Here is a 27,825-nt window from a genome sequence, read left to right as displayed (position 1 = left end):
TGTAGATCTGGCCAGAACCAGTCTTTTCCGCTAAGGTAAATTGTTGAATGCACCCCACACTTGTCCAGCCACAACAGTAAAGACTGTATTAAGTCAAGTGGATGATTTTGATCCCCCAAATCGTAAGAAGGTCGTGATTTTAAGCACACTTCTCTCAAAACTGGATGGATTTCTGTCGAACTGAAACTCCTCCCAGGGACAGAGAGGCTGTCCAAAAACAGCTTGGCAAACAATGGTGTCTCTGACAATCTTACCAAATCATTTTTGGGTCTACTTCTCAATTTTCGCTTCTCAATTTTCGCTTCACAACGTTGAGGTTTTGCACAGCTCGTAATATTGTATTCATCCAACAAGTACTATATCCATTTGATGACTTGCAATAGTCTGAGCAGGTATTAAATAGATATGATGGTAGTGGGAACTCATCCTTTTCCTTTTCAGATGAATACGACATGCTAAGTGTGTCAACGACTGAAACTGCTGGGATATCTGAATGACCATCTTGGCCTTCAGGGGAGTCTACTGTTGCCACTAGGGCTTCAGGTGAATATGGCATGCTATCTGAATGAACATCTTGGCTGGCAGGGGAGTCAGGTTCAGGGACACTCAGGTCCACATTGCCCACATCTTCCTCTTCTGGGACAAAAAAATTCTCAACGAGTGTCCTCACAGTTTTCGTAACGAGGAAACCAAGTAAAAAGAAAGCCATGACCTGTGATAAGTTGCCAAAAATGGAGGAACTATCCGTCTGTCTTTCTGTATTTATCCTCCAGTCCTTCCCTTTATCTCTCTGTGATTATAGTATGATGCCTTTGAGTTCAAAGTTTTAAAATGTGACTCTCACACTTGTTTATTTTCGAACCACAACAAACCGCACCGGGTCGCTCTCTGCTGTGTGAGAGCGTGAGAGAGACGTAGTCAGAAAATGTGATTGTCTTGATCATATCAGAAAATCTGAAAATTAAATTATCTGAGGCCCTAATTTACCGGTGCATTTTATTTTTAGCTCAGAAGAGAAATCTGTTGGATTTTTTTCTAAATACTTCCAAGAAATGTTTTGGATTTTTTTTTTCTATCAGTAGGCTATTTAAATTAACCGAAAAGAAGCATTTTTACAGACAGCTTCTAATATTGACTTGAGAAATGTTCATGGACAGCATAGTGACCGGGCTGCCGCTGCTGAGTTCAGGCCTGTTGTCAGCGTGCAGGAGGAGAAGGAGAAGAAAAAAAGAGAAAGTCTCCCTCAGACAGCGCACAGAGTGCGAGCATGCAGTCCGGGACAATGTGCTGAATTGGCAGCCTATATATAAGTCTGCCATTTGGACAGTCTAATGCCACTTTACCTTATGAGGGAAGTTCAACCCGCAGCACCTGCTCAAAACAAAATGCCATAGGAGATCAACTCCAGCGACCCCCCCTCCGGCTCGGATTGTTTTTCAGACAGACACTCTCACTTACAAGAGAGGAGGAAGAGGAGGGGAGTGGGGACGTCTATAAATTGTTATGCACGGTAACAAACAATTAAACAACTTGTTGGAGATTGTGATTTACCGTGCAGGTTGTTGTGGGCACGTCCAAACTGTCTAACCTGACAAATTAAAGTCTGAATAGGAGAGGTATTTGATGTGCAAACAAAAATGTGGACGCATAAAACAATTAAAGCAGCTGCTGGGCTTTTCTTGTTTAACTTCATGCACAACAGGTGATTAAGATATTAAAGCTTTAAGCTGTTTTAATGGGCCCACAAATCAGAGGCAAATACCCAGACTTTGCATTTCCTCTTTAGCGGTTTTCAGACTCATTTTTTTGACCAGCTTCTGTGATCATCTCTGTGTGTTTCTTGAAAAGCTCCTTATCTGCAGGCGAGCAGCGGCTAATCAGAGGACTTGAGCGTCTCTATACGGGGAACACCCTGAAAAAGACTCTATCTGTCTGTTCCAGGCCGTGATCGTGCGCCTTGTCCTCCTGTACCCCCTGAACCATCTTCAGCGTGAACCCGAGGCAAACTCTCAAACAGGAGACACTAGACCCAGCTGATTGTCCGAGCTGCACACCCTCCACCCCGGATAACAAACTGCCCCTGCTGCATGGCACAAGTTCACACACCCACAATTCGCTACATATTTTACTACATCAAGCACATCTAACCAGGGAAATGTACGCATTTTATCGCCGAGAAAGCAAAGGAACAAGGTGCACATGTAACAGGAAAAATAAATGAACTCACTCTGAAAATCATGCTGGGAAATTAAAAAAATGAACTCACTAATTTCTCTCTCAGTGCCGGGACACTGTCCTGTCTCCCCCCCGGTATTGTCTCCCAATGGATCCGCGTAAAAGGGCTCCGAGTCTATTTTAATTTATGACTCACGCATTCTTGAAGGGTCAGTCACCGTGACCTCCAGAGGGGAAAGTTACCTCTGACCCTAAAGAAACTCTCTTTTCTCTTTCACTCCTCTACAGTCTATTTCTCTTGTTTGGTGGGAAACACGGGACACCGAAGAAACTGTGCGTCTGCATGTGGAGGTGCAGCGCAGCCGGGGACGCGCACGGGGACCTCAGGACTGTCCGGCTGAGCGCAAGACGTCCACAACTATGGACAGAAAGGCTACCGCTGTGTGGCTGAAGAGGAAACTACTGTCAATATCATCCCACAGACTCTAGTGGGTCTGACAAGGGTGACTTCAGAAGTCATTATAAATTCTTAAAAGCTTTACAATCGAACTTCAGAAGCACTTCAAAAGTTGACTTTACCTTGTTTTACGCAGAGCTTCTTTGCAGCCTGTTCTTCAGAGACTCTTTCTTAATCACTTAATATATTCTGAGCATAGAGAACTATTTATTATAGTGAAACAGAACTACTCAACCTTTTCTGTTAATCGTGCAAGACTTGCAGACAAATCATAATTTGTGGCTCAAATTAAGCTTGATCTTTTTTTTCAGTTAGTGGATAGACTATGGGCGAAAATGAGTGCATTAAATAACACGTTTCAAAGTTAGATTACTTTTATCCGTTTTATTTGAGAGACAAATATATCGTGATTTTTTAGACTCCTGTCGCCACCACTAACAAGAGCCTCAGTGGACAAAAGTGATGGAATATAACTATCGGCCTATTTGCTTTTTTAAATGTATTTATATATAAATAAAATGTCACCCAGTTTGAGAATAAGATCACAAGTTTATTTGTAGCTCATTATAAGCTTAATATTTTTAAACGCCTATTTTTTTATTTGAAAAGCAACAAATATTTCAACAATTTTCGTGCATTTATTATCGTAAATCTGATACGATATGACAAAAAAAGAAAATTAACTAGGCATCGTTTTATTTCTTTTATCGTTAACGTACATTCTTTTCTGGAGAAATTGAGTGATTTGAAGAGTGTTACAGCGTTTTAAAATTACTTAATATAAAACTTAAGCAACGCTTTTTCTACAATACCTTATCACCACATTTTATTAAAATAAAGGAGCCTGTTTCTGTGGGAGACTTTTTGCGGGTCATGTAGGGTCGACGGAGATAATCACGGTCCTCCTGCAGGTTTAAAGATCCTTCTGCAGCCAGAATCTGCTGCTGTCATCGCTGTTTGTTGTCACACACAGATAACCGGAGAGCGCACCGACTTTCAAAACAAGCAGCCCATGGTGAGCACGCGCCGGGCTGAAGGGGTCCCGGTGTGATCCACAATGAAACAACAGGACTTCTCTTACCTGGATTCACTTCTTTGTCATTCGCTGCGTGGTCCTGGCAAAACTTGGAAAGCGTTGCGGCCGATGATGAAGAGTTTCAGCGCCGAGACCAAAGAAGCGGAGTCAGATCACACAGCCTTCAACTCCCGTGCGTAAAGTAACCATCGCTGGAGCGTGGCGGGGACTCCTGGTAACTCCTCAGTTTGCGCTCCGCCGAGGCTCACAAAGTGAAGTCAAACTCTGCGGCGTAGTTGTCAGGGGTGATACTGAGCACGAGGGGCTGTCATTCGGAGGGTCTCTAATTTTAACAAAGTAATTAAAGTTATTTCCCGTCCGGCACTATGGGGAGGTTAAATGAAAGTGCGGGACAGAGCCGGGTAAGGAGGCAGAGGCAGGATAACCCCTCCTCTCTCTCCCCTCTCTCTCTCTCTCTCTCTCTCTCTCTCTCTCTCTCTCTCTCTCTCTCTACCTCTCGGTCCCTCTCTCTCTTTATCTATCAGCGTGTCTGTTTAACTTTAACTTAATTGTTCTTTAAAACATAAAACCTGACTTTTTTTTCTTATCCCCTAACTCTTTGTTTGAACCTTTCCTGTGACCCCTGTCCTCTTTTCTGTAAAGGCTTTATGGGCCTTTATGAATCTATATCATACTTAAGCGCGCGTGATCGTGGGTTCGCAAAAACGTCATCTGCTTTTGAAAAATTAATTACTTATATTTAACATTTTAATTGTCAAATATCAACACAAATAGAGTAAACAACGAGATTGTGTTGTTTGTTTTAATGGTGAGAAAAAATTCGTCATGTGTAGGCTACAGTTTGGGAAATCAAATAAAACAATTTTTCTATGTAGGCTACTGTTATATTTTCTGCATTTTTATTTCGATATTTGAGCAGCTATTTTAAGGAGAAAAACACGTTCACGAACTTGTTAAAATAAATAGTTCAGGATCATGAAAATCATCTAATTTCTTCCCATACTGTCCTCTATTGTTCTCTGCAGAGTTACTGGAATTAAAAAAGATTAGGGCCTAATAAATGCAGTTTGATTTGCCTATTGATGATTCTGTTGAAGAAAAATCAGCTTCTTAATTAAATTAAATAAACAGGAGAGTCATCTTGATAATTCACACAAACGTTTAAGTGCATTAAAAGAGAACTCAAGCCCAAACTCGTTCCCTTTTCATATATCAATGAGGACTTTCAGCGTCCTGTCAGATGTGAGAGCGCCTCCGGGCTCTTTCTCGATTACACTTGCTCTTCCGCCACCTTTTGGCCGTTTTGATGCATGACATCCAATAAGGGTGCACTTTACACTGCACATTTACATGATCTGATAGGGTAAGGACTTTCAGGTAATACATTACTGAATGTGATTTAGTGACAGAGGGACTTAGGAAAGGTCCAGTGACATTTAGTAGGTTGTTTAAATCTATCTGCAGGCCAAGTTTTTCATCTCTTGATTCTTATTTTGATCGCTTCTTTGTGTTAATATTTTGTGAAATGTCCCTTGTTAAAAAAAGAACTCTCATGACTCATAGCGTGTGACTCTGAGCTTAATCAGTGCAATATTATGTAGACTAATAGGCCCACAAAACAGACCATCCATTAGTGTTTTGGGCCAAAATACATAGTCAGTCTAAGTCCTGATGCCAAGCTCAGATAAAATATGATGCAGCTAAATAGTCAAATAAGAAAAGCCTATGTGGGAACATGGCGGCTTTAAGATAGTGTGCCATGTATTGACGTCATATATGATCACTACACATTACATTAAAGCAACAACTGATAACTCATTAATGCGTTTCCTGCAATCAACAGCACATTTGCTTTTTGTCTGCTACTGATCATCAGGTTTACATCAACTTGGTAAGTCCAGTATTTTTTAAAACACAGTTACAAAGTGCTTCACATTAACACAGATTGAGGACACTTGGACAAACACTAAACATACCAACAAAAATCACATGAACCAGCATCCATTCAAACACAAACAAAAGTAAAATGCACAGACAGTCAGAATTCATCAAAAATGCTGACCTATAAAAATGCGCTTTTAGCAGAATGTTTAAAAGAAACTATGCAGAATTAGTCAGACCTGATGTTATGAGGAAGACTAATCCAGAGTTAAGAAGCTGCCACTGCAAAAGCACGATCACTCCTGGATTTAAATATGTATGAGGAACTGTTAAAAGGTTCTGATCAGATGTTCGCAAAGGTGGCTGAGGGGATAAGGACGCAGTAATTCTGTAATGTAAGTAGGAGACGGGCCATACAGGGCTTTGTATGTAATCAATACAATTTAGAAATTAATCCTAAACTGAACTGGAGGCCAATGAAGGGAGACAAGTATTGGAGTGATGATCAGTGTATGTTAACAACCGCTGCTGCATTTTGTACCAATTGTAGACGTGATATTGAGGACTGAGTGATGCCGGTGACGAGAGTTTCAGTAATATAAGTGGTAGAGATGTGTTTTCAGAGTTCAGTGTGTTTGGCTGTTAGGGATTTCATCTCCCCAATGTTTTCTAGCAGGATTGAACCAGCATAGTGATATGGCAAAGTTTAAAATGTTGTTTAAAAACTTCACCAAGGTTCTTAGAGGAGGACTTGATGTTGATGGAGAGGGGTTCAATATAACGGCGGACCCCGTTTCTAAAATGATCAGGGCTGATTACAAGCACATCAGCTTCCTTCAGTTAGAGATGGAGGACATTTTGTCACGTCCAGTTATAAAATTGTTGAGATGATTTGATGTAAAATACAGCTATGTATCGTCCGCATAGCAGTGGTAGGAGGTGTTACACGTGTAGGAGGTGTTAAGAGGAGCAGGCCTGAATAATGAGATACAAACATGATCAATTAATAATACTAATAATACTAAATAGGCTACTTAGGGCTGGGAAATGGTTTTTGTTCATTCAATTGTACCTTTATTTTTATTTATTAATTACTATTCCTATTTACATTTTTTACACTTTTATATTTTCACTTGTTTTTCCAGTGTTGTGTTTTAACAGCTTACTTCTTGCTGAAAGCTGACACAAGTAAATATGATTAGGCTACTGAACAAATTAAATGCAAACAAAAATCAATAAGACAAAAAAAACCAATTACAACCTAAATCATAGTCATGATAGAAAGCATCTGTGGGTTTACAAAGTACGTCAGCTTCGAGCAGAAGTGGCATTAGCGCTGATTGAGTAGAAGGAGATTTATGTACGGTTTCTATGGGAACGGTGTGGCGTCACCTGCTAGCCTTAGCTAACATTAGCTCAAGGCAAAAGCCGTGACAAAAAGTAGCTTGCTTTCAGCTGACAATATGTTAACTTACAGTTTTAAAGCACCTCGCTTCTCCGCTTCTATGCCGCATCCCTCCTCCACTTCATTCTCCTCCATTTAGCCTTTAGTTAGCTTTAACTTCTGTTGAAGTCAGAGGCTCCTCGCCACCACCAAAGTAGTCCATAGTAAGTTAGTCAGCACAAAAAGAGGTCAAAGGTCATAATTTTTCTTGAAAATATATTTTTTAATTTATTATAATTTTTGTATATAACGATACAAATATCCAAACATTGTCTCGTGAATTAAAAAAAACAACACTTGTCAGGGCGGGCGTTCATTTGAACTTTCCCGGTGCACTTTAACACCAACGAAGAAGAAGAAGAAGAGCGGAACCGGAAGTGGCGGGACAGAACATTGTTGACAAAAACTCAGCTAGCCTTAGCTAGGTGGCATGTCGTTTTATTGACATTTAACTAAAGCTCCCGTTCATTATGAGTTATTCAGAAGACAGACATGGAACAAAACGACCCGCGTCTCCAAGTGAAGTGAGTCAAACATGAAACATGGACATAATCCGTGGATAAAATGTGTTTTCTTTTGTCGGTTAGCCTTTCATTTGTATGTTAGCTCACGTTAGGTTTAAGGACCGTTGTCCTGAAACTTGAAAAGCATTTTAGAAAACAATAAAGACAAAGTTCACCCACCTACGTTACGTTGTTCTTTATATAATTTATTTCGCTAAACAGGATTGTATTTAATGTGACACAGGATAATACTTGTCTTGTAGTAAAAATGTGTAATTTGAACCAACACTTCTTGGTAATAAAAAACAGGGTTGGAGTACACTGTAATCTTATACGAGAAAAGACACAAAGTCGTAGAATAAATGAACACCTGGGCTGTCGTGGTCTCATGTTTTCAATGTAATAATGCTCTGAATATGAACATGAATGATAACAACAATGTTTTGTCCTTGGTAGGATGGGTCCACTCCATGGGCTGCAGCAGATCTGGGCAGCAATGAAAGGAAGCAGAAGTTTTTACGCTTGATGGGGGCCAGCAAGGTTTGTTATTTGTTATCCAGATACATTCACTTGAAGCTCACTTAAAGCAGCAATATGTAGCACTTTGGTTTGGTGTGCTTTGAAGGTATCGTTGTGAAACTGCACTGTTGGAAAACACATGTGGTGCTGTTACACCTACCTACGCATTTGTTGACAAACATAGAGACTAAAGGTGGCAATGTGAGAAGCCAAACAACCATGTCTACTGACGGTACAGTAATTACCAGGTGTTGTGCAAATATGAATCTTCTAGCATCTACAGCCCGCATTGTTTTTTGCATATGGAATATGTGTTTGTGTATTCAACTATAACCCATGTGTCTACAGTCAAAGACTAAATGGCAACATTGGAGAGGGTGATTTTTTTGCTGGTTGAAGGTGATTTGTAAGGTTTCAAACTAACAAAGCTAACTTGAAGATTGACAAGGAAGGAGACAACTTTTTATGATGGATTTATTTATATATTTGTATGCAAAGTGCAAACCGGAGACATACCTTTGGTAAAATTACTTTCTGCACCTGGTAAAGCTGCTTAACATGAGATAACAATGACAACAAAAACAATACAGCCTAACATTATGTCACTAATACTATCTGTTATAAATAATATGTGCAGGGATGTACAACCTGCTTTCTGATTGTTTCCTTTTGTCGGGCTTCTTGTTCAGTCACTCGCTCTTTTTCTCTTCTTGACTTCATCTGTCACCGTCCTCTTTTATCTCTTAGCCTCAGTGCTGTATCAAACAGTAACAAGACGGCCTAAATGACTTATTTATAGCTGAAGGCTGGTGTGTGAACAAGTGCATTAAAGCTGTATGCAGTTCTTGCGAGGTGATCTCCACCAACTGCCAAAGCTAACATAGTGCAGTGAACAGGCAACCGGGCGCTCTGTGGACATGGGAGGGACGCCATTCTCCCTGTTGAAAGCTTTTGTTCTATTAGATCTACCTAGAAAACTATTATTTCAAGGTGGAATAGTAACATACTTTTGCTTTAATTGGGGACCAATGGCCATAGCATGAAAAGATAAAGAAAACGTAAACGCTTTGTTGTACCTGTCACTCTGACCTTAAGAGAAGTTGTAAGATCAGAATGCATCTGTTTTCCAGAAAGAACACACCGGACGCCTCGTCATCGGAGACCATAAGTCCACATCCCACCACCGAAGTGGTGAGCTTCTTTTTTTTCTTCTAGATTTTGTCAAACCGCCGTATCCATTGATGGTCAAACTGTTAAAGAGATAATGTGTTGTAAGACATGTCCAAACTACTGTCCCTCTGTCGCACACCAATGCTGCCTCTTATTCTTAAGCCCGATGCAATTAACCCGGGTTCCCCACTACACATCCACCACACAGACCTATCCATGCATGGATAAGCCTGTCATGGCTGGGTGTGCCTGCTGTTACTGTTGTCTCCTCTGCAGGGCAGGAAGATAGGCAGATGAACGAGCAACTAGAGATGCAGTACCAACAGGGCATGGATGGGAAGCTGTCGGGCCGGAACCGGAGACACTGTGGCCTTGGTTTCAGTGAGGTAAGGGGGTAAGGAGGGCTTGAAGAGGGCAGAGAGATAGTTTAAATACTTTGAAAAGTAGACCTAGATCTTGCCAGTCATAAAAAAAATCCTACTTTTTAGCTGTTGCCGTATTTAATTAGTAGTTGTCACTTTTTAGAACTCAAGAAATAATATGAAGCAAGGAAAGTTTATCTAAGCAGTTTTTCATATTCAAAGACGCTTAATCTGTCTTTTTTAATGTAAAAAAAATCATATTATTTGTGTTGATAATAATATTAAAGCTAAGTGGAGGAATGAATTAGGGATTAAATATGCCGATGATTGATGGGCCGGTACATTACAAAGGGAGAACACTTCTGCGTCTTGTGTCAGGATTAGTCTGATTCAGGTTAAAGTTGTCCACAGGATGACCTTTAGTAAAAGCAGGTTATCCTAACCGTTGTAGTTCTCCCACCAGCTAGTCTACTACACTTGTTTCGGGCTTGTCCCAGACTTAAAGAATTCTGGTGCTTCATTTGTGATATTCATTTAAGTTATAAGGATCACAATACAATCCTGCCCTCTTCTGGCAATCTTTGGAGTACCAGCCAAACATGCATTGTGGCGCTAAAGAAAGAGACATCATTGCCTTTACCTCTTGGCGATTCAAATAATTCTTACTGCCTGGAAATCTGCAATCTCAACACCTCAGTCTTTTTTTCCATTTTATTTACACTGCAAAGACCAAATACAAGTACAGCACAAACACAACACAATACACTTCATTTCTAATACACAACATAAAGACATTTTGCCAGAGATTACAGGTAAGGTTACAAAGTTTAATAGATTGCACAGGAAATCATCATCACTGCTCCTTACAGGGTTTCTGCCTTCTACTTACTAGGTTTAAATTCTTGTTCATTACATATTTGAGCTAACTTAAATTATTTTCCTCTTATTTATATATTCTTTGAGTATCCACCTAGGTCATTTTTATAAAGCACCTGCAGGACTGGTAATCCAAAACTATACAAAAAGAGAGAGATGAGGAGAGAGGTCAAAAGACTGAGTGGCTCCACTCTCTACTAGTCTCCACTAAGCCCAATTAAGTCCACAAGCCCCTCCCCCTCCCAGAACCAATGAACAAAAATTATTACATGCATCCATACATTTAACATGATGAGCAATAAGGGTCCTACATTCTTGATGTTTTAATCTTGTATTCCTGTGATCTTCCACCAATAAAACATAGATACAAATAATGTAAAGATAAAAAATAGGAAGTAGTTCTCAATGTAACCACAAGGTGGTGTATGATTAATACCTAATGAAAGTAAGAGAAGGAACTAAGACGATTAAAGTCAAGTCTTACATTAATATGTTGCTCCTCCACCTGAGCAGAACTCTTCTAGATAAGAGGAGAGGTGGAGCCATGGACAAAGCAGAATTATTTCATCCATCCCTCTGTGCTGCTTGTGGGTTACTTTGACCGCCCCGTTTCCACCAGGCGGTCAGGTTTGGTTCAGTACAGTTTGGTATGGTAAACCCTGATCTTGCTTGCATTTCCACAGTCAACCGTATGCTTACACATCACTAACTCACAGCGGCGTGACATAGACAGCCAATAAATTCAACAAAGAAGAAGAAGAATGTGGGGCGTTGGTGGCACAGTGGTTAGTGCGCTCGCCCCATGTATGGAAGCTGTAGTCCTCCAAGCGGGCGGCCCAGGTTTGAATCCAGCCTGTGGCTCCTTTCCCACATGTCGTTCCCCACTCTCTCTCTCTCTCTCTCTCTCCCTAATTTCCGACTCTATCCACTGTCCTATCTCTCCAATAAAGGCCCAAAAAGCCCAAAAATAAATCTTAAAAAAAGAAAAAAAGAAGAATGTGGACCATAGCGAACCCGACCGCTTGGTGGAAACAGGGCTCAAGTGTCCAAATACAGGCAGTCTGTTCAACACACTATTGTGCCTTTTCTTTGTGCCATGTGCAGGGCAGTGTGCAGCTGGGATATAGCGCACATGCACTGCCTTTTCTCTTCATTTAAGTAAAACTAAAAAGGTGTATACGCAACATGAATAAAAACACCACAACACTCACAGCCTCGAGACATTTAATGCTCTTCTTGAGTTAGACAGAAGTTAGTTTTTAAACAGTTGAGTTAAAAAGGTCAAATTGTTTATTATTTATTATCTTTAGGCTGGAATATTCACAAAAACCCAAGTACATCTGTTTACTCTCTAGGGTTTTTAAGAAATTCAGTTGTAAGACAGATCTTACTAATAATACACTTCCTCTTTCTTAAAGCATCCTTTTGTTCTCCTACCCACAGCCTGAGCCTGAGCCAGAGCCAGTTTCAATTCCCGGAAGTCTACCAGAAGACAGTCAGACAAAAGCAACGGAAACAGAGAAGTCCACTGATAAAAAAGGACGAGCAGACTCCCGGGACAAAGGCTGCGATTCCGATCCAGAAGAACAGAGCTCGGACGAGGAGAAGTCCACCTCAGATAGCAGCGATGAAGAACAGAAACACTGACAAGAAAATGTCCTTTGTCAAGTCTGCGTAGGAGTACAAGGAAGAATTTAGTTTTTGTAATCTCAAATATGTACATTTTGACATGATTTGTTTGACTGTGAGCGACCACTCATCATTCAGCAGCAGCACCCTAGGTGTGCATGTCGTCACAATGTCACATCTGCAGGGTTTGGTATTTTGAGTTTTCAGATGTTCTATCATGTTTTAGCTTGCAAACTGTCCAGGTTTGATTTTGTCCCAACATTTTAAGTGTCAGTGCTTTTGCCACGACTAGTGTGGGATCGGACATGATTGCTTGCCATTCAGCATGATTGGTATTCACATTGTACATTTTGTGGTTTCTTGTTTCAAATAAAAACAAAAGGAAATGTCAGTTGTAATTGTTTGCCTTTGTGAAAACCTCAAACTAGAGTTCCCCTAAAGAGAGAAATAAAGTTTCTATGCAGCATTTGTATTCTGCAATATGTGTCACAGGAAGTGAAAGTGATGTCAACACAATTCTGTTCTGTGCAGAAAAGCTCTTTGACCTATAGCAGGATGTAAAAAAAGACTGCATGGTTTAAACATGTATTCAAAGCTAAATCACTGCACTGAAAAAGTCATCGCATACCATCATTAGTTAGATTGTTAAGTTTATTATTTCCATTTCAACCATTGCTACATTATAAACTGAAGATTTTCCCCTCGTAGAAAAACAGATTTTTGTAACATAAATATCTTTATTTGTATTTTATCGGCCATATTGCCTTTGTTTTAAATTTGTTTGTAAATGTGCATCACAAGTGTGAGTTTTTGTTAGATGTAGGCCTAGGGCCACGTTGTGACTTATAACACCGAGCTGGGAACATGTATAACACTTTAAAACAGAAAATAAACTGCGCATGTGCAGGCTATGCCAGCAACAACACACTGAGCATTTCACCGCCTGCTTTCGATGAACAAACACCAGACACTTGGGATGGCCGAAGTCCCCAAACCGTCTTCTGAACGAGGTGAGGAACAGCTGGCGTTAGCATTTGAATGTCTTGACATTATTAGGCTACATACAAAGAGCATAATTCTTTATGAACGCGTCTTTATAGAACTCGTTTTGAACCAGCGAGTGAATTACATGATGAGTCATTTAAAGTGAGAGCTGACTGTAAATGTTTTGAACTAAGAGAAACTAAAACCGAACACGTAGGAGCTTGTTCTGATGAAGATGTAGCCCTCTTTAGGTTAACAAAAGCCTTGTGCTGTGTGTGTTGTAGTTTCCTTAAGTAGCCTACAATTTGAATATGACATATCTATATGTTTTTTATTACGACTCAGACTGTGAACTTCGTGAACAGCTGTCTGCATATGGGGCTAGGGCAGGGTACATTTTTTGATCCGCAACAAAACATAACTTAATGCAATTCATTAACGTCAAACATTTTACCCTCAATGTCACACAGACGCATGCACGCGCGCGCAAACCGGATGCTGTCTTTTTGGATCCTGTGAGCGTTTCACAGGGCACCTTTACCCACCACATCCTTCCGTCAGTATACGTTTACAAGATGCTATGCCGAGTTCAGACTGCACAACACACACTACTCTGGAGCGGCAGACAGGGCAACATATCATATTTACTCTATCACTGAAGAATAGAGGATTTTTGTCATGCCTATAGCCTACTTGTGGGTGCCACTTAAGTTTTGCCATTTTGTAATTGCACCAAGCAGAATGTTTCTTGCATTGCATCACTCTAAGAAAAATCGGCACAAATTTAAGTTTCCATGTAGAAGCCATTTCTGAGCTTTCCTTATCAGGTCGTCTGTCTTCACCAGCCAAGTAGTAGGTGTGTGTTGATGTCCTGTTGCACGGAGACAGCCTACAGCTCAACAGTAGACTTTGACTTTAGCAATGCTCTAATACTCTTGCCAACTGTTTCTCTTGCCTCTTGGAGTTAGTTCGTATTACTGGTATAACAAGGCGGAGCTGTTGATCATGTTTCACTTTCAAAATGCATCATGAAGGAAATGATGTTGGCAGGACATTTTTTACACTTTGGTCATTTAACTGCATGGTGCTTAAAATATTAATATTCCCAATAACAAAACAGTTTTTTCTGATTTAAGTTTAACTTTATTAATCCCCAAGGGGAGTTTCAGTTTTACACTGTTTTTTTAAACAGGAACAGACAATAATCCTAAATAAATGAGTAAAAACAAAACATGACACTAGGTAATTTTTACGGATCCTGTCAGCTATTTGACTGGTGAATAAGTCTAGTAAAATCCTTGCATAACTGTGATAAAATTAGCCGATACCGATACTCAGTGGATATGCTAATATCGGCCGATATTATCAGCTGGTCGATCAATCGGTCTGGCTCTACTCTACATGTAAGAGTTCTGAGTTAAACCACTGTGCAGAATCTAATCATCTTTTCCTACATCCTATTTTAGGTGTTGGCTTTAAAATGGATGCTGCTAAAGAGAGTGGAAAGTCATCCATTAGACCAGAGTTGCCAGCCTCATCCTGCCTGTCTATGAAAAGTGATTCCTCCAAAAATATCATTTTAGAGTTCAACAAGGACGCGGCTAATAGGTAGAGTTTATTCTGTGTCTTTGGCTGAGGGGATTGTAATGTTAGTATATGGATCATTCTTTGTTAAAAAGAAAAATGTGTCCATTTCTAATATCCTACTACATTTCCATGGATATTTCTTGAACGTTCACTGTTTCACAAGAACATTGCATAACAACTATACTTCTATCTTTCATTCTTATCAGACCAATAAATGTTGAGAAATCAAACATACCAACCTCATCCTGCCTGTCTTTGAAAAGTGATGCCTCAAAAAACATCATTTATGAGTTCAACAAGGACACAGCTAATAGGTAGAGTTTATTCTGGGTCATTGGCTGTGGGGATTGAAATGTTGGCATGCGGAATTTTTTGTTGAAAGAGAAATTTGTCCATTTGTCCAACTCTAATTCTATCTTTCTTTCTTATCAGACCAATAAATGTTGAGATATCAAACTTACCAGCCTCATCCTGCCTGTCTTTGAAAAGTGATGCCTCCATAAATATCTATCATGATTTCACCAAAGAAGCACCTGGAAGGTACACAAAGTCTATTCTCGATTGATGTTATTCTGTCTACTTCTCTTATTTATCCATGTATTTTAATAATCAAATGTATTTCAGTTTCCACTGTCTGCTGTTTTGGTCAAAATTTGTTGTTTCCAAAATATTCTTTACGAATAGAGGGACATGGACGGTGGCTGACAAGGGCAACCTACCAGCACCAGCCAAAACAATTTGCATAAGGAGAAAACACAATGCAAATTTAAAAAACACATGAAAATGACCCAAATAAATGCAACAAAGGAAACGCGCTGCATTGACAATTGCATTGACAGCAAAAGCGCTGCAAATACATAAATGATTCACAGAAGGGCAGGCAATGTTTGGGTGACTCGTGATTTCTTGGGGTCACGATTCGATTCAGAATCTCAATTCAAAACTATTCTTGATTCATGATTCAAAGTCTATTTTTGAAGTAGTACATACTTCAGGATCTACTCCAGTCATCTGTGAGACTGGATGAATTTCTGTCTGCTCCATTTGGCGTTCTACTGAGTTAAAGAGCTAGCCTTAGCACTTAGCAGTGAGTGACTGATTAGCCAAATAAATCGAGTCATAAACACACAAATTAATTAACAACTACAGAAACAAAAGCTGCAAATCCAGTTTTGACATTGGAAGTGCTTGAGGCCTGTAGGGGTGCTAAATGTTCAGACTGAACTGTAAGAAGTATCCACAAATTGTCTCCATGACGACGTGCAGACAAGATGGAACAGGTCCTTCTTTATGATCAAAAGATGACAGCAAGGTGACAGCTGTTGCTGCTTTCTGTTTGTATGCAAAGCCATCACAACGCAATGACAGGTTCACTACAGCTTTGTGTAGCCGTGCACACAATACCAACTCAACAATAACACTATTAGTTCTGATAATAAAATAATCTGTATCTGCATCTCTAAACATAAAGTATATATACTTTTATTATTTGTCTGAAGAGGCCAACATGACTGTCCAGAATTGGTTGGCATGGATGGAATCGCCATATTTAAGGTAACCATGTCTCTAATGTCTTTACTGAAAACAAATTGCTATGATGAACATGGTGTAGTCGTTAAAGGCTTTATATGCGATTTTTTGATCCAGCAGATGTCGCCCTTGAGCACCAGCATGAAACCAAAACAACTCGCGGTGCATTGTGGGTTAGCATGCTAATGCTAGCGATCTTTATTATGCTCGTATCTTCACACTGCATGTAAATTTACCTGAAATAAGCGTGATCTAGAAACACAGTTAAGCAGTGAGTACAGTATGTTATTCTTCTTTTCTCTAGTCCCTCAATTAAACAACTTTTATTCGCGAGGGGAGTAGTCAGCCTTCGGGCCAGCTATGTCAACATACAGAAAAAAAACTCTGAAAGCATCACAGACAGTGGGACTCGGGTGTTACACCCATTGTAGACAGTCATTACTCACAGAGTTATTTTTAGAGGATGTACTTTATTTCTATTATATTTAAGTGTGAAAAATCGCATATAAAGCCTTTAAGTTACAGAGATATCTCTTAAATTTGAACCATTACTCATTCTACTTATTTTTATCGCAGATGGTCGAAGAACACGCCCAGAACGCTTTGCTGTGTGAGATAAAAAGGTTTAAAGAGATGCTCTTTCCACATCTTACACAATCTTCTGGAAGTGACAAGCCAAATCAAGACTGTTCGAACACTGAAGATACAAATGAAGACACCAGTGCCAGTGAGGGGGCTCTGAAGATAACACTACACACCTTGAAGAAAATAGGCCACAAAGCGCTGGCCGACCAACTCGAGAAAAGTAAGTACCACCAGAAGAAACATGAATGTATTCAGTGTTTTATCCAAGATGTCGATGAGGGAAGGACTTGAGCACGTATGAATCCTTGTTGTAACTTCTTATGCCAAATTAAACTTCTAGACCACACAAACACTTGAGGTACCAATCTTGAAATGTATGCATCAAAATGATTTCTTACTTTATGTTCCCTCTCTGAAATTAGACGTCTATGGGGAGCTCGATGTATGTCAGCGCAAACTCAGACACAAACTGAAAAAGTTTGAATATATTTATGAGGGAGTGGCCCAGCACGGGAACCAGACACTTCTCAACAAGGTGTACACTGAGCTCTACATCACAGAGGGAGTCTGTGAGAGTGTTAATAATGAACATGAGGTCAGGCAGATTGAGGCTGCGACCAGGAGACGGGCAACAGAAGATCGACCGATCAAATGTGAAGACATCTTTAAGCCCCTGCTTGGACAAGACACATTCATCAGAATTGTGATGACTAAAGGCATCGCTGGCATTGGAAAAACAATCTCAGTACAGAAGTTTAACCTTGAGTGGGCCGAGGGAAGAGTCAACCAGGATATCCAACTCCTGCTGAATCTTCCATTCCGGGAGCTCAATCTGATGAAGGAGAGACACTACACACTGACGCAACTTCTTCATCATTTTCTGGATGAGGCAAGAGAATCAGGAATATCAAATTTTGGCAAATATAAACTTGCACTGATATTTGATGGGTTGGATGAGTGTCGGCTTCCTCTGGACTTTGACCACAATGAGCCCTGCAGCAGTGTCTCAGAGCCAACTTCAGTGGATGTCCTACTGACAAATCTCATCAAGGGGAACCTGCTGCCTTCTGCACACATCTGGATCACCTCCAGGCCTGCCGCTGCAAATCGCATTCCAGCTGATCTTGTGAACCGTGTGACGGAGATACGTGGCTTCAACAACCTCCAGAAGGAAGAGTACTTCAGGAAGAAAATCTCTGATCAAGACATGGCCAGTAGAGTCATCTCACACGTGAAGTCAATCAGGAGCCTCCATATCATGTGCCACATACCAGTCTTCAGTTGGATATCTGCCACCGTCCTGCAGAATATTTTAGGTGAAACAGAAAGCCTGAAAGTGGAGGAGGATGGGAAAAAAAGGGACATGCCTGAGACCCTGACACAAATGTACACACATTTCCTGGTGTACAACTCAATGATCCGATCCAGGAAGTATTCATCTGAGTCCCATGGCAAAATGGACGATGAGATGATCTTGAAGCTTGGAAAACTGGCCTTTGAGCACCTGATGAAAGGCAACATGATCTTCTACGAGAATGAACTGAATGAGTACAACATCAATGTTAATGATGCTGCAATACATTCAGGAGTGTTCACACAGATCTCCGAGAAGGATTTTGGAGTTCATCCGGCGAGAGTGTATTGCTTTGTGCATCTCAGCATACAGGAGTTTTTTGCTGCAGTGTATGTTTTCCACACATTCGTCTGCTTCGACCAGAACTTGCTGGAGCCTCAAGAAACAACCACAGTCCCAGAGTCTCCCAATGAAGTGACCAACCTTCTCCAGAGTGCAGTGGACAGAGCCTTGCAGAGCGACAATGGACATCTGGATCTGTTTCTTCGCTTCCTTCTTGGCCTATCACAGCCAACCAGTCAGATTTTGTTGAAGAGCATCCTGACCACAATGGTGAGCAACTCGCCAAGCAATGATGTTATTGTTGCCTACATCAAGGTGAAGATTTGGCAAAATCCATCCCCAGAAAGATGCATCAATCTCTTCCACTGCCTCAGTGAGCTGAATGATCAGTCTCTATTGGAGGAAATCCAGCACTTCCTGAACTCTGGTAGTTTGTCAGAGACAACGCTGTCACCTTCCCAATGGTCTGCTCTGGTCTTCATGTTGCTGACTTCAAAGGAAGAGTTGGATAAGTTTGACCTGAGGGAATATTCACGATCAGAGGAAGGTCTTCTGTGGCTTTTACCAGTGATCAAAGAATCCAGAGTAGCCTTGTGAGTAGAGAACATTTTCCTCTGTGCCTTTCATAATAGTTATATGATGTTATTTCTTTATTTAGGATACTTTTTCTTATGTTCAACTAATGAACAATAAAGAGAAGTGGATCTGATAGTTGGTCCAGATTTGAGGTCATATCATGCAGTGATGTCTTATTTAAATTTGTTGTTGTTTTCATTTGATTTCAATTTCAAAGTGGAGACTAGCACAAGTCGATTTATACACTTATTCTGAATATGGCGGCTCCACAGAGGAGGCTGGATCTCTTCTATGTGATTGTCCGATTCCTTGATGTCCTCACTCAAAATCAAACATTTAGCACATTCAGCTAACATATGCCCTAATGTTCTTTTTATTTTGAAGGCTTAAAGAATGCAACCTCACAGACAAATGCTGCAAAGCCCTCGGAGAGTTGCTAAGCGATTCATGTCTGAAAGAGCTGGATCTGAGTGATAACGATCTTCAAGATTCAGGATTAGAAATGTTGTCTGCTGGGCTGGCAAGTCCAACATGTCATCTGGAAAAACTGAGGTTCGTGCTTCATCAGGCTTTGTATTTTATAATGCAGGTGAAACCACCTATCGTAAAGCGAGGCTCAGTCTTGTGATTTAAAAAAAAATCTTTTATCTTTCCTTCAGGCTGCCTTTTTGTGGAATAACAGAGGTTGGTTGTGGCTTTTTGGCTAGAGCTCTGAGGTCCAACCCAAACCATCTGAAGGAACTGGATCTGAGTTACAACTACCCAGCGCAGTTAGGGATGGAGCTCTTGTCCTCTGTGCAGCAGGACATAAAACACCTCACCATCAGGTAGAGCTTTACAGCTTTTTGTACTTCATGGTATCAAGACTATCTCTGCACACAGCTTCATAATCCATACGTACAGAGACTGACCCAACTGGGCCAGTTGGTGTGGATATCTCTTAAAGACACACCATTATGTGGCCAATGGGCATGCTATAGCTGGTTTGCTTTTCCCTAATTCCAAAGAAGGATTAGACCTACTGCCGATTCAAAATTTCTGTTTGTTATTAGCATGTCATAAAGAGAAATCCACATTAAATGCATGAGGGGGTTCAGACCCCTTACACATGGAATTTAACTATGTTGAGTGATATTCTCTTTACCTAGGGCACCAAGGTTTCAATGGATCTGTGACTTAGGTTGTTGTTATGTAAGGAACTTGGCACACTTTCCACATTAAATGTCATTGTTTGATTTTTCCTAGCTTGACCGGCAATGCAGAGTGCTACTTGAAATCATCCCTGAAGAAATGTAAGTTTCTTTACACACTAATCAATGAGCATTTCCACACAGGCAGACAAGGTGTTCAACCTTAAATACAATGAGATAGTAATATTATTTCAGTTAAACAACATTGTTAGTTTTTCTTGTTACCATTTTTTTTTCTGGTCAGATTCATCCCAGCTTACATTGGATGTCCATACTGCCCACTCTCACCTGTCTTTTTCTGAAGACAAGCTAAGAATGACTCGAATGGCGACAGCACAGCCGTATCCTGACAGTCCAGAGCGATTTACAGACTGGGGACAAGTTATTTGTAAAGAGGGCTTGTCTGGCCGTTGCTACTGGGAAGTGGAGTGGACTGGTGAACGCACAGGTATCGGAGTGGCTTATAAAGGAATCAGCAGGAAAGCAAAAGGTAACGAGTCAGTCCTTGGCTACAACAAGCAGTCCTGGAGTCTGCGCTACTGTCATGGTAAATACACTGCCTGGTACAATAGGGATGATGCGCCCATATCTGTCCCCTACTTCAACTCCAAAAGAGTTGGAGTGTTCTTGGACTGGTCAGCTGGAAGTCTGTCCTTCTACGCTGTATCATCAAACACCATGACTCACCTGCATACGTTCCACGTTCAATTCTCTGAGCCATTGTATCCTGGCTTCAGGTTAGGAGTTGCAGATACTTCTTTAAATCTGTGCCAGCAATAATACCTTTAAATTCTGTTAAAGATGCACATAGCATAAGTCAAGGACAACATTGCTATGTATGCTAACCCTAGAAGGATTTCAGATTTGTTGTTTGAACATGCATTTTCCATCTTCATGTAAGATCAACTCCTAGTAACTAAGTATTACTACGAAGCAACTCACACTGGGTGATTTTATCAATAGTTTGTTGAAAACATTTGACAAAAGAAGTCACGTTTAAAGAAAGAATTTGCAAAAATGTTAAACATAAATATAGCAGAAATCAAGTCTATCCTCTGTAAATGTCTCTCTGAGTCATGACTCTCTACAATGAGTGAGAAGAAAGAGTCCCGCTTGCTGTGTTGTTGTCGGAGCCGTGTTTACATCATGTTGACTTGGACGGGACGGCCGGCTCCTCCCCTTGAGTATAAAAGCTGTTTTAGTCAAGGAATAGAGAAAAGAAGAAGAACATACTCACTGCTTATTTGAATGTCACTTTTGCATTTTTAGATCACAGTCATTCCGTGTAAATTTACATGCAATGGGAAGCTAAAAGCTAACTAAAGTGAGCTAACATTAGCCTGCTAACACAACGATGCAGGCCACAGGCTGTTGCAGCTCGAGCAAAGGACAATTGCGCTGGGCTCATTCATAAGAAAGTGAGGGGAGGGGGGTTGGAGGTGTGTCGCTGAGGGAGAGCGGAGGCTTCAGTATGCGAAGGTGTGGCATCTAGCAATCACCAAGCTAGCTGTTTGCACTTAGTTAACATCTTTGCACTGAAAACTCCTCTGGAATATCTATACGGCTGTGTTCGATAAGTCACTTCATTCAAGTAAAAAACACATTTCAGACATGTATACACTCATATATGAGTATCATTGAGTTATACTGTATTTACTGTAATCTTTAAGAGCCCATATTATGCCCTTTTTGGGGTTCGTATATTTAATCTATGTACCTACTAAAGTATTTTCACAATAGCTAAAGTTCGAAAAAAGTGTCTGTTGTCATGTACTGCTGCTCCATGCACCGGCTCGCTTCTGACTCTCTCGCTAAGGCTCTGAAGTGCCCACGTTCAGAGTCCCCACAGGTGCCAAGTCTGATCTGATTGGTCGGCCTGTCGGCTCTGCCGTAATTGGTCAGTCGCTCAGCCACTCTGGCTCCGAGGGCCGGGGAGCAAAAACATTAGCACCTTAGCACTGTACTGTGCTACCGCAGGCATGTCGTGGGCGTGCTACAGAAGTTAACGGGCGTGCAACATGAGCTGCTGGGCTTGCCACAACAAGCCAGTGGGCTTAGATCAGTGATATCACACTGACAAGACGTCACACTGACAATTTTTTTTCAAGGGGGGCTAGAACCGAGCGTTACATACAGCTAACAGGAGGATGTAGGAGAAGCCGCGTTTCCGCGGACATTGAATTTTTGCAAATAGATGTGCCTAAACATGCACAGGACACATGGAAAACACACTAAAGGACATATAAAACCAGAAAAAGCATAATATGGGACCTTTAAACATGCATCATATGTCCGTATCTTATATGTCTTCATATTTGTTTTAATGTTTGTTCAGGTTTAAAGCTTTAAGGTTTATTAAATGTCACTTAATTGATCAGGAGCTTGTGTTAAAAGTTATAAAGAAAGGCACTTAGGTGGATCTTGTCATAAATGTTTTGTTTTAAACATTTGTATTTATTTATTTTACTTACAAAATACAAGGCACTTAAAGAAAGCATGAAAGCAACTGTGTAGGGGCCTAAAAATGGCTTCTATCAAAACCACTACCAGAAGACAAATAAAGTTAATAAAGAACCACTAAAACTAAATAGATATCAGACATCACATATCAAGTGCAGGCATTTAGTATGATTTTTTTTCTGAACAAAGAAACAGTGTATTGTACTTTATGTTATTTTGAGAATTTTTGTCATGTGAAAATAATGTTCTTTAATTACATTAAAAAAAACCCTCACCCTCAGTAACTTATAGGGGTGCTAAACAAAGCCGTGTACTGGGGTGGCCCAACTGGGACAGTACTGACTTGTGCAGGGATGGTCTGAATCAACTTTTAAGTAACACAAGATAATGGCAACATATACATCTTCTAAGCTTAATTCTTCAAGTAAAAAATAAAAGTATATCCAAATTCACAATTTTAAAGTCAAACATTGGCACACTGAAAACTATGAGCTGCCTTTTGCAACACAGCCTGAATGATGGATTTAACATAAGTGCCACATCTGGCAAGGCAAATGACCAATTGGCGTGCCACCGGGGCTGACCAATAAGATTTCAAGGGGGGCCAGTGCCACCGCTGGCCACCTCTCTGGAAATGCCCCTGGTGCTGAATCCTCAACCAAAAGAAGTATCAAGGGTTTTTTCAGGACAGCACACCAAAATCTTATATTTCCACTTTTTTATTTATTTTTAAATAATGCCCTACAGCTTATTGAGAACAATTATTTATTTATTTAATAATTATTTGTCACGATGAGTATGAAGTGTGTAACTGATGCAACACACCACCTTATTTACAGTCTAAGATAATATGCGATACATGTACCTACAATGACATAAATGATTGAATGTATGCACTTTAAGATATATAGCATGGGATAATTCTGTTAGTTCATATGAAGTCTATGACAAAAATCTGTTGAACATGAATGTACAAGTATGAGAAACATGTATTTTACTAAATGGACCAAACATTTAAAGGGAACACACACAAAAATAATAAAGGTTGTTTATCTAATTACATGTTCTGCCTTTTTATTATCATTCATATTTGTCATTTGGGGCAGCTGTGGCTCAGTTGGTAGAGTTGTTGTCTCTCAGGTCGAAGGTTCAGAAATACAAATTCGACTTTTTATCTCATAATTTTGAATGAAATGAGCCCCCCCCCCCCCCTGAGTTTCCCGGTAGACATTACTCCTCTGTAGCGAGAATAAAAATGGCGGACCTGATCAAAAGTTTTGTTCTATTCTGGGGGTGGAGTCCATGGGTGGACATATCAGGGGAGGGGAGGTAAGGTTTTTTTTTTTCTTTTTTAAACAGAATCCCACTGTGACATCACAAGGAGAGCACATTTGAAACGGAGCATTTTTCTCTGTGTTGTAAGACTTATGCAGACCACAAACAAAGGACTGGATGGATTTATTTCACATTTTGTGGGTCTGTAGACACTCAGGTTACCCAAATATATGTTCAGAAACACTGTAGAAGTGGCGTTTTCATAATATGTCCCCTTTAAAATGACTGACAGATATTCTGTAACATCATGTGAAAGTTAATTCATCCTTTGGCAGACAGCTATTTTCCATATGAGTGTGAAAGTATGAGAAAGGTGTATTTATTAATCTCAACATTGAAATGAAACAGAAACAAATATTGAACATTTAATCAAATATTTATTTGTCATGACGACTTTACCGTTTTCGTTTTTTTTAAATTATAAATCGTATTAAAGTGTTCTGTATTTGTGTTGATTGACAGGAGGTGGTCATTGTGTGACAGAGTTAAGAAAGAAAGAGTAGAAGCTGAACAAACAGCTCAAGATAAACAGTGTCAATAAATAATAAAGGTTCATGTCAAAACATTCCTACTACAGTGTTAGCACTTTGGTTTTTGGCTTTCATCTCATTTCTTCTATGAACTTGTAAAAATACAGACCAAACAGCAAAGCCGATCATCTCAGTTTAAAAAACAAATAATTCAGTTGTGTTATAAATTATGGTTACTTAGTTTTTGTGGTGTAAGTGTAGAAGCAAGAAAACTCAATTCTTATTCCAAACTCTGAATCACAACTCTGATAAAATGTGTCTAAAAAGAGTGATTGGTTACAGGTGAATCAGTTAGTTGCACACAGATCCTTCTCCCTCTGGAAGATCCTCATCTGTTGTGTTGTGTTGCTCGTTCCTGCAGGTCAGTGCTCTGCAGATGCTCTGGCTAAACACAAGGAAAAATGTAATCAGTATTGTCAGGACATCAGATGTGCTCTCACTTCTTTAACTTGCATCAGAGGTTCTTGTGCAAATCAAACAAGAAGAGGTTTTCGAAGATTTCACATAGAACAAGGGTTCCAAAACTTTTTAGCCTGTGACCCCTAAAATAAGGTGCTAGAGACTGGAGACGCCATGTTCCCACGTAGGTTTCTTCTTATTTGACTATTTAGCTGCATCATATTTTATCTGAGCTTGGCATCAGGACTTAGACTGACTATGTATTTTGGCCCAAAACACTAATGGATGGTCTGTTTTGTGGGCCTATTAGTCTACATAATATTGCACTGATTAAGCTCAGAGTCACACGCTATGAGTCATGAGAGTTATTTTTTTAACAAGGGACATTTCACAAAATATTAACACAAAGAAGCGATCAAAATAAGAATCAAGAGATGAAAAACTTGGCCTGCAGATAGAGTTAAACAACCTACTAAATGTCACTGGACCTTTCCTAAGTCCCTCTGTCACTAAATCACATTCAGTAATGTATTACCTGAAAGTCCTTACCCTATCAGATCATGTAAATGTGCAGTGTAAAGTGCACCCTTATTGGATGTCATGCATCAAAACGGCCAAAAGGTGGCGGAAGAGCAAGTGTAATCGAGAAAGAGCCCGGAGGCGCTCTCACATCTGACAGGACGCTGAAAGTCCTCATTGATATATGAAAAGGGAACGAGTTTGGGCTTGAGTTCTCTTTTAATGCACTTAAACGTTTGTGTGAATTATCAAGATGACTCTCCTGTTTATTTAATTTAATTAAGAAGCTGATTTTTCTTCAACAGAATCATCAATAGGCAAATCAAACTGCATTTATTAGGCCCTAATCTTTTTTAATTCCAGTAACTCTGCAGAGAACAATAGAGGACAGTATGGGAAGAAATTAGATGATTTTCATGATCCTGAACTATTTATTTTAACAAGTTCGTGAACGTGTTTTTCTCCTTAAAATAGCTGCTCAAATACCGAAATAAAAATGCAGAAAATATAACAGTAGCCTACATAGAAAAATTGTTTTATTTGATTTCCCAAACTGTAGCCTACACATGACGAATTTTTTCTCACCATTAAAACAAACAACACAATCTCGTTGTTTACTCTATTTGTGTTGATATTTGACAATTAAAATGTTAAATATAAGTAATTAATTTTTCAAAAGCAGATGACGTTTTTGCGAACCCACGATCACGCGCGCTTAAGTATGATATAGATTCATAAAGGCCCATAAAGCCTTTACAGAAAAGAGGACAGGGGTCACAGGAAAGGTTCAAACAAAGAGTTAGGGGATAAGAAAAAAAAGTCAGGTTTTATGTTTTAAAGAACAATTAAGTTAAAGTTAAACAGACACGCTGATAGATAAAGAGAGAGAGGGACCGAGAGGTAGAGAGAGAGAGAGAGAGAGAGAGAGAGAGGGGGGGGGAGAGAGAGGAGGGGTTATCCTGCCTCTGCCTCCTTACCCGGCTCTGTCCCGCACTTGTCATATCGTATCAGGTTTACGATAATAAATGCACGAAAATTGTTGAAATATTTGTTGCTTTTCAAATAAAAAAATAGGCGTTTAAAAATATTAAGCTTATAATGAGCTACAAATAAACTTGTGATCTTATTCTCAAACTGGGTGACATTTTATTTATATATAAATACATTTAAAAAAGCAAATAGGCCGATAGTTATATTCCATCACTTTTGTCCACTGAGGCTCTTGTTAGTGGTGGTGACAGGAGTCTAAAAAATCACGATATATTTGTCTCTCAAATAAAACGGATAGTAATCTAACTTTGAAACGTGTTATTTAATGCACTCATTTTCGCCCATAGTCTATCCACTAATTGAAAAAAAAGATCAAGCTTAATTTGAGCCACAAATTATGATTTTTCTGCAAGTCTTGCACGATTAACAGAAAAGGTTGAGTAGTTCTGTTTCACTATAATAAATAGTTCTCTATGCTCAGAATATATTAAGTGATTAAGAAAGAGTCTCTGAAGAACAGGCTGCAAAGAAGCTCTGCGTAAAACAAGGTAAAGTCAGTGATCAACTTTTGAAGTGCTTCTGAAGTTCGATTGTAAAGCTTTTAAGAATTTATAATGACTTCTGAAGTCACCCTTGTCAGACCCACTAGAGTCTGTGGGATGATATTGACAGTAGTTTCCTCTTCAGCCACACAGCGGTAGCCTTTCTGTCCATAGTTGTGGACGTCTTGCGCTCAGGGGGAGAGAAATTAGCGAGTTCATTTTTTAAATTTCCCAGCATGATTTTCAGAGTGAGTTCATTTATTTTTCCTGTTACATGTGCACCTTGTTCCTTTGCTTTCTCGGCAATAAAATGCGTACATTTCCCTGGTTAGATGTGCTTGATGTAGTAAAATATGATTTTGGGTGTGTGAACTTGTGCCATGCACACAAGGTACAGGAGTGGCATTAGACTGTCCAAATGGCAGACTTATATATAGGCTGCCAATTCAGCACATTGTCCCGGACTGCATGCTCGCACTCTGTGCGCTGTCTGAGGGAGACTTTCTCTTTTTTTCTTCTCCTTCTCCTCCTGCGCGCTGACAACAAGCCTGAACTCAGCAGCGGCAGCCCGGTCACTATGCTGTCCATGAACATTTCTCAAGTTAATATTAGAAGCTGTCTGTAAAAATGCTTCTTTTCGGTTAATTTAAATAGCCTACTGATAGAAAAAAAATTCAAAACATTTCTTGGAAGTATTTAGAAAAAAATCCAACAGATTTCTCTTCTGAGCTAAAAAAAAAAAACATAAAATGCACCGGTAAATTAGGGCCTCAGATAATTTAATTTTCAGATTTTCTGATATGACCAAAACAATCACATTTTCTGATTACGTCTCTCTCACGCTCTCACACAGCAGAGAGCGACCCGGTGCGGTTTGTTGTGGTTCGAAAATAAACGAAGGCCAATCACG

General features: G+C 39.9%; 3 protein-coding genes across 8 annotated transcripts in view; 2 read left to right on the top strand and 1 right to left on the bottom strand.

Moving 5' to 3' along the window:
- The window catches only part of LOC132972902 (transcription factor SOX-6-like), a 124,316-nt gene extending 120,170 nt beyond the window's left edge, over positions 1–4,146 (bottom strand). For 2 of the 6 annotated variants that reach the window (XM_061036044.1, XM_061036043.1), the window contains exon 1: positions 3,714–4,146. The gene's annotated coding sequence lies outside the window, so the exon portion shown is untranslated. Of the gene's footprint in view, positions 1–2,371; positions 2,585–3,713 lie in introns of those variants that run through there. The other 4 variants (XM_061036045.1, XM_061036041.1, XM_061036046.1 and 1 more) reach the window with 4 other exon arrangements.
- Positions 4,147–7,362: 3,216 nt separating this feature from the next.
- On the top strand, positions 7,363–12,443 carry c4h11orf58 (chromosome 4 C11orf58 homolog). Its single transcript, XM_061036038.1, has 5 exons — positions 7,363–7,517; positions 7,953–8,036; positions 9,146–9,206; positions 9,462–9,571; positions 11,873–12,443. The coding sequence occupies exons 1-5, from the start codon at positions 7,464–7,466 to the stop codon at positions 12,068–12,070; spliced, it is 507 nt and encodes a 168-aa protein (XP_060892021.1). The 5' UTR covers positions 7,363–7,463; the 3' UTR covers positions 12,071–12,443.
- A 523-nt stretch (positions 12,444–12,966) lies between these two features.
- LOC132972896 (NLR family CARD domain-containing protein 3-like) lies at positions 12,967–23,657 on the top strand. The gene is made up of 11 exons (XM_061036034.1): positions 12,967–13,062; positions 14,503–14,644; positions 14,830–14,937; positions 15,056–15,163; positions 16,123–16,177; positions 16,730–16,958; positions 17,161–18,967; positions 19,335–19,502; positions 19,610–19,777; positions 20,196–20,242; positions 20,385–23,657. Exons 1-11 carry the CDS (start codon positions 13,005–13,007, stop codon positions 20,918–20,920), a joined length of 3,426 nt encoding a protein of 1,141 aa, XP_060892017.1. The 5' UTR covers positions 12,967–13,004; the 3' UTR covers positions 20,921–23,657.
- Positions 23,658–27,825: the final 4,168 nt, after the last annotated feature.

Source organism: Labrus mixtus, chromosome 4 (genome assembly GCF_963584025.1).
Source record: "Labrus mixtus chromosome 4, fLabMix1.1, whole genome shotgun sequence".
Classification (NCBI taxonomy): domain Eukaryota; kingdom Metazoa; phylum Chordata; class Actinopteri; order Labriformes; family Labridae; genus Labrus; species Labrus mixtus.
This window is presented reverse-complemented; position numbering and strand designations above follow the sequence as displayed.